General features: G+C 38.1%; 1 protein-coding gene across 1 annotated transcript; it reads right to left on the bottom strand.

Moving 5' to 3' along the window:
• Window positions 1-722: 722 nt before the first annotated feature.
• Window positions 723-3,821, bottom strand: slc60a1b (solute carrier family 60 member 1b). The gene is made up of 10 exons (XM_080294252.1): window positions 3,454-3,821; window positions 3,157-3,355; window positions 2,688-2,930; window positions 2,403-2,565; window positions 2,127-2,248; window positions 1,813-1,986; window positions 1,560-1,707; window positions 1,395-1,465; window positions 1,131-1,251; window positions 723-1,004 (listed from the first exon to the last, which is right to left on the bottom strand). The coding sequence occupies exons 1-10, from the start codon at window positions 3,681-3,683 to the stop codon at window positions 895-897; spliced, it is 1,581 nt and encodes a 526-aa protein (XP_080150378.1). The 5' UTR covers window positions 3,684-3,821; the 3' UTR covers window positions 723-894.
• Between the last annotated feature and the right edge of the window lie 2,874 nt (window positions 3,822-6,695).

Here is a 6,695-nt window from a genome sequence, read left to right on the forward strand (position 1 = left end):
CAATCTATGTAGTATTTTGTTTTGTATTAATTGTAGACTGGACTTCTAATCAATTTAAAGGTTTTTAAGCATATTTGAAACAGGAAGTTTTGGTCTAAGCTGACTCATAAATCTGATTCCCATTTTGCAATAGGAAGGGCCATTTTGCAATAGGGTCATTTTGCAATAGGAAGGAAGAACAAATGTTTTTGATTAGCTGTATTTCATTTCACATTTTCCAGATAAAGTTTTTAATCATGATAATGATGCTGTCTATATCGCTCCCTGCTGGTCACCTGAAGGTTGACTTGCTGACAAAGAGCAAGTTTGGAGATGCCATAGTATGAACTACTTTTATGGATGACTACAAACCCCATAACTCAATTTTAATAGCTATGGAAAGTACGCAACAATTAATCTCCTCAAAAACAGCCCAAATGTGGAAGAAAATATATTACGGAATCCATTTAGGAACTTGTGTTGATCTGTGCAGGGTGTACTTTGCTCTGTTAAAGTGTAAGCTGGGTTTGGTTTTCCTCGCTCTCTCACCCTACAAATCCAGAGGCATAAGCAGAACTATCCGAACAATAACTATTTATTTGTGAAGTTTTCCAGCCTGTTGACCCCAGTCGAGTCCCCTTCACTAATAACCAGAATGAACACAGCTAATGGAGCCAGTGGTGGAAGCTCTTCTGATGTTGATCATGTATTGTAAATGCAATATAAAACAGAATAAAACACAATTTGATGAATGCAGGTTGTAATTTATAAAAACAATCTAAGAGACCAGACTGTCATCTAAAACAGTACTGCTTTGCAAAAACACACAAAAAAAGATACACTTGCACACACACTGTTTGATGACCTTTTTGTACTGCAATACTCAGTCTCTACCAGTTGGCGGTTAAATACACATCAGTTCGGGCTCTCTTGAATATTCTCTTCGTTGTCTATCTGTTCTGTTTTGACTTCCCCGTTCTGCTCTGTTGCTGGCTCCTCCACCATGGCTGACTTTTTTGAGGTTCCTGTTTGGATGGCAGGGGGGTTGGAGAGGGGGTTGATGAGCAAAGAAAAACAAACAAACAAACTTTCAGCACACCCACAATTATTTATTTCAAAGGAGTGTCTGAGGATTCTGGCTGATGCTGTACCTGTGAGGTAATTTCTGTGCATTCGATGGAACAGCAGGAGACCAATAAAGAGGATAAAACCAATGCAGGCAATTATCATTCCACACAGCAGGAAGCTGTAGCTGCCTTCAGTCTGAATAATCTGCAGATGAGACAGCAAAATTTAACTCCTGAACATGAATCTTAAATCTCGACTGGGCTTGTTTTTTTTCTTCGCAATTAAAAGCCCATTTTTCAACTTCTGCACATTCTCTCTTTAATAATGAAGATAGTCATCACACTTACTGAGCCAACAAGAACTTGCATTACCATCTCTCCCATCCCTGCACTTGTCACAAGGACAGAGGTTGCGCAACCTGTAAAAAAATGCATGCATAGTTTATTACTTCACCTCTTGCACTCATTCTACTGCTGAGTTATTCTTAATGCGCAGATAACACTTCATCTTACCTTGGTAGTCAAGGATGTCTTCAGTGTAGGCAAGCATACAAGGGAATATGCTGCTCAGAAAGAGGCCACATAAACACGTCCCGACAAACAGAAAGATGCTGCTGGTGTAGAAAATGAGCAGCAACAACACAGTAACAATAGCTCCTGCCTGTAAAAGACAAATAAAAAAACAAAGAAGAGGATATATGCTCCATTTAGCATTTATATATCACCAAGTGATATATATCACCTCTAAATGTTTTATTGGCCTTACCAGGTTGAATATGAGTAGTTTCACAGGCTGGAAACGATATGAGAGTGGTATGGACAGCAAACGTCCAGCAGTGATAGCTGCCCAAAAGATACTGGCCAGGTAACCAGCCGTCTTATGAGGCAAGGACATCGGTGGTGCCACAGCGTAGGTGTACACAAAGCCGGCATATGCACCCTGCAATGAAAATCGACGTTCTTTCATGTGCTCTACTTTCTGGGATTTATGTGGAGCAATTTTTGTAAGCACACATAAAACTATGTGTAAAATATTAGGTGAAATGAACACCATGTCATTTATCTGCACTCCTCACTCACCACAATACCATCAGTCATAAAAAGCACCATCCCACCAAGAATATGAATCATAAAGAAGGATAAAGGCAGCCCGCGCAGGTTATCATTCTGACAGCAGCTAAAGATACTCCCATGACCTGTAACTGGGCAAAAAGTCACAAAATGACAGATTGGTGTACACGAAGTGCAATTCATTCCTTTGTTTTTTATCCAAACTGGTTGGAAAATCATAAAAATTGTGTATTTTTCCATTTTAAAATAGTCCCGGTGCAAAAATCTCTCCGTCTATATCCTTACCCCCAGCTTCATGTTCATTCTGTTCCACAGCTGGGCCCTCGGCCCCCTGCTGGCTCTCCATTGCTAGTTCATCCTTGTCCAAAAGACGTGGCGTGCCATTGGGGCAACATGGGATCAGCTGCTCTCGATACATCAGATATAGGACTGCAATGGGCACAGGCAGCTGAAAGTAAACAAATATTCAACTTTTTTTTTCTTATTTCAAGAAACAATAATCATACAATAACAAACAAACAAACAAAACCCTGCTCCTCTCATTCAATGTACATCTGTTCAGCTTCTTACATTAATAAGTGCCATGATCCAGAAAGCATAGTGCACACTGGACTCCTCTTTCTCTACCCCATGGGACAGGTTGCTCAGAGGTATGCTGTGCTCTACGATTGGACTGTTTCTCAGCATGCTTCTGAAATGATGTATGACCTCAGTCTCATTCCCTGTGTGATTCCCACAGCCTGTCTCTGAGAGGAAAGGATCTGCAATCAGTGGGCTCACTAGGGCACCGAACCCAATGAAAAAATGAAGAGCCTGCAAAAAAGTAGAAAGGCCAAGGACATTACTTACTGCAGTTTTTGAAGAACACAGTATATTACTAGCACCTAACTTCACAGTGCACTCCTATTGAGAATCTTTTGCAAATATTCTCATCGTTTTGTCTCTATATAATATCTCGATAATACTTGACAGACAAAGCAAACACATCTGAATCGGCTCATTGAATTTCAGTATTTTGATCATGTCGGTACTTTTTCACCTGTAGGAAAACGGCAGAGTCCTTCTGATATATGGTCACCAGTTGGATGTTAGCAATAGTGTCAATCAGACCCATTGCCAAACCAGAGACAGCCATGGCAATGGCCAAAACAAGGACATTATTGCACAGAGGGATGATGGCAAATATTACAGAGATGACAAGAGCAGAAAAAAATAAGGCCGCAAGAGCGGTCAACAACCTTTAAAAAAGAAAAGAGAGAACGAGAGGTCATTTATGCAGGCCTTCAAGACTTTAATATGACAGCACAGACTCTAGTTGCGAGATTGTGATACTTACGTTCTCTTGAAAATACCACCAACAGAGCTGCCAATCAATAAGCAGAACTGTTGGGCAAAAAACACCCAGGTGATCTGACTAAGTGTTGAGTTTGTTTGACATTGCAAGTCTAAAATCGTAGGTCCAAGAAAAGCAATGCAGAGTCCAAAGCTGAAGAAAACACTCCAGTAAGTGAGTGTGTGATGGGCATTCCTTTTGAACAGAGTTACAATCCGCTCATCCAGAAACATCTTGGGCTCAATAAAAATTGATGTAGCTCAGTGACACTTTCAAGAAGATATTTTTTTTCCTTTTAGAACCAACTTTTGCATACACGTTATGGGAAAGCAGCTTCACAGAGTTTCCGTGGATACTTGCTGCAACATAATGAGTTTCTTGATCCCTTTTAAAGCTTTAAGCCCTAACCACTTTGTATTGCTTAACAGGAAAGGATGTCCTCTCGAGTTAATGGATGAAGTGGAGATTCTTCCGACAAAAATATCCCCACTTGAATTGTGTCAATGATTAGCATTGAAAACCGGTTTGTGAGGTAAAATACTACAAGCTAGTAGTATCGAATCATACAGTGGAAAATGTGTCACTCAGGAAGCAATTATACATGTGTGTCTCATTGACAAGTTATCTTTTCTTTGACACCTGGAAAACTCAGACACATTACAAAAGACGTTTGTGTAATAAAAACATCACAATATGATATAACAAACAAAAATTGTGTTTCGGCCAACTGTCATTTTTGCCCACTGCAAATAGGCCTATAGTATTTGTTGGTTATAAAATCTCTGTATCTATAATTAATAAGACAATGTCACTCTCTATCCATTCAGGCTTCTAAATTGTATTGTAAATCTTTAAGAAACATAATTTTTGTTTAGAATCGAGTAAAAAAAAAAAAGTCAATATATATAGTCTATAGCAATATTATATAAATATGCCTATAACTATTAGTTCACTGGCACACTTTGTCTAGTCTGATGGATTTTTTCAGACATTCATTGTCACAGGATGCTGAAGCTTACTTACTTTTTCTTTCATTCCAGTATGAAATATTTTCACTGTTAATTTAATCATTGCCCCTTTTTTGTGCAGCACTTTTAACATATTAGCAGTAGTGCCGGTCCAGTATAAAGTTCAGGATGGCAAGTGGGGATAGTTAATGTGTGAAAAGCAAACTGCAGTCTTTACCTTGGCCTCCACTTCAAGAACTAATGTCAACCTGCAGAGAAACTAGCAGACAAATTGCACTTTAAGGCTCCAACATGATTTCGATTTTTGGGAGAGTTTTTTGGGATTTAAAAAAACCCCCAATCTGAATTCAGTAATGAAGTGCGATGAGTCAGCTGTTGAAGTACTTAACCTTGAGGTGTATGAATAAAATAAAGGACTTAATACATTTGGATAAGCGAAAGAAAATGAATGGAGGGATGAATGGAGTTAATAGCTAATCCCTATAATGATTGCATAAAAGAAGCAAATCTCCACTGGTTGTGACCAAATATGGGCTTCTGGCAAGGTTGTAAAATGTGGAGGCAAATTTAACACTGGTTTTTCATTAAAACTGACTCTGTTCAACTTTAATCGTGGGTTTTATAACAGGCACTGGTGCAGTAAAAGATACTAGGAGTTTTACTGAACTATATATTCACATACTGGCAACTTTTTTTTTTTTTGTTTATTTGTAGTACTTTTTAGTCCACTTTTATTCAATCAGTAATCAGCACATCATCTGGTATATCATTTGAATGTTTATTTTCATCTATAGTGACTGCATTTCCCCATAAACACAAAACTGTGATGCATGCATTATTCAGATGTCTTCTTCTTCTTCAAAAAAAAATCTTGATTCTTTTTTTTTTTTGTGTTTGTTGTCTTTGCACCTCTTATACAGAACATTCACAAACAGTCACATTTTCCTGTAGCTGTACCTTTCTGCACAGTGTTGTATTTAAGATTCACAGTTAACCCCTGTAAGATGTGTAACTGATTTGTCTTCGACATGGAGATGAAGGTCAGTTACTTTAGAAATACGTGCAGGCATTCATTAACATCCATTTCCTCTTCTGGACATACAGCAGCTTCTTTTGGTAATTGTCAACTAACATTATCTTAGAGGCATGTCAGGGAGTGTTAAAAATAAACAGCAGTTTCTGGTTACTGAAGCAGGACATCTACTTTTGAATTAAATTATTATTTACCCTGGTTAGTTTAGGAAGAGATACTTCATCTGCCTTTATATTGCCTTAAAAATGTATACTTGTGTAGCCGGTTCACATGCACGTTCTCTTAGTTTAAAATTGCTTTTAATACATTTTTTTAACCACAAAAATATATCTTTTTATGAGCTTTTAAACTGCAACCTAATCCCATCTAATTAACATTAGACTGCCAAACATAAGATCTCTCCCACTTCACTGAAAGTCTCTTGTGAGTGTATTTTGACTGCAGCCTTCAAGTTTTCACATTGCCTGTGGCAAAAAAGGTCTCAGATCTTCTAATTAAAAATCTCAGACAAGTACTAGAAGAAATGCCAACATTTAAAAAAGATGTAAAGTTCATTACTATTTGCAAAGGAATCAGCAGTGCAGAATGGCTCATTTCAATCGTATATTGTTTTATTTTTTTGTATTGCATTGCATGTAGGGTCAATAAAAAAAATCATCTGCTTTATGCCAGGTTTTAAAATTACTTAAATTACTTGTTTAATATTAATTTAACAACATGTAGAAGCAGTGTGTGAAACACTAAGTACACCCCATGAATGGCTTGTACATCCATTTTTAACAGCAATAACTTGAAGCAAGTGCCTTCTGTATGACTTTCAGTCCCTTGTATTATTGGGGAAGGATTTCGGCCCAGTCTTCTTTACAGTGTTGCTTCCGTTCATTGAGGTTTGCTGGGATTCGTTTATGCACAGCCTTTCAAGCCGCTTGCGGTCTGGACATTGACCGGCTCATTGCAACACCTTGATTTTTTTTTTCTTTTTCAGCCATTCTGTTGCAGATTTGTACTTGGATTCTTTGTCCTGTTGCATGACCCAATTAGGGCCAACTTTTCCTCTTGGAAAGATGGCCTCACATTTGACAGTAGAATACTTTGGTGTTTAGAGGACTTCATTTTCAAATCTGACTGCAAGTTACCCAGGTCTTGTGGCTGCAAAATAAGCTGAAATCGTCACCCTTCCATTACTGAAGCTTGACAGCTGGTATGAGGCATTTGTGCAGATATGCTGTGTTTTATGCTGTTGC

Source organism: Astatotilapia calliptera, chromosome 20 (assembly GCF_964374335.1).
Source record: "Astatotilapia calliptera chromosome 20, fAstCal68.1, whole genome shotgun sequence".
NCBI classification, from domain to species: domain Eukaryota; kingdom Metazoa; phylum Chordata; class Actinopteri; order Cichliformes; family Cichlidae; genus Astatotilapia; species Astatotilapia calliptera.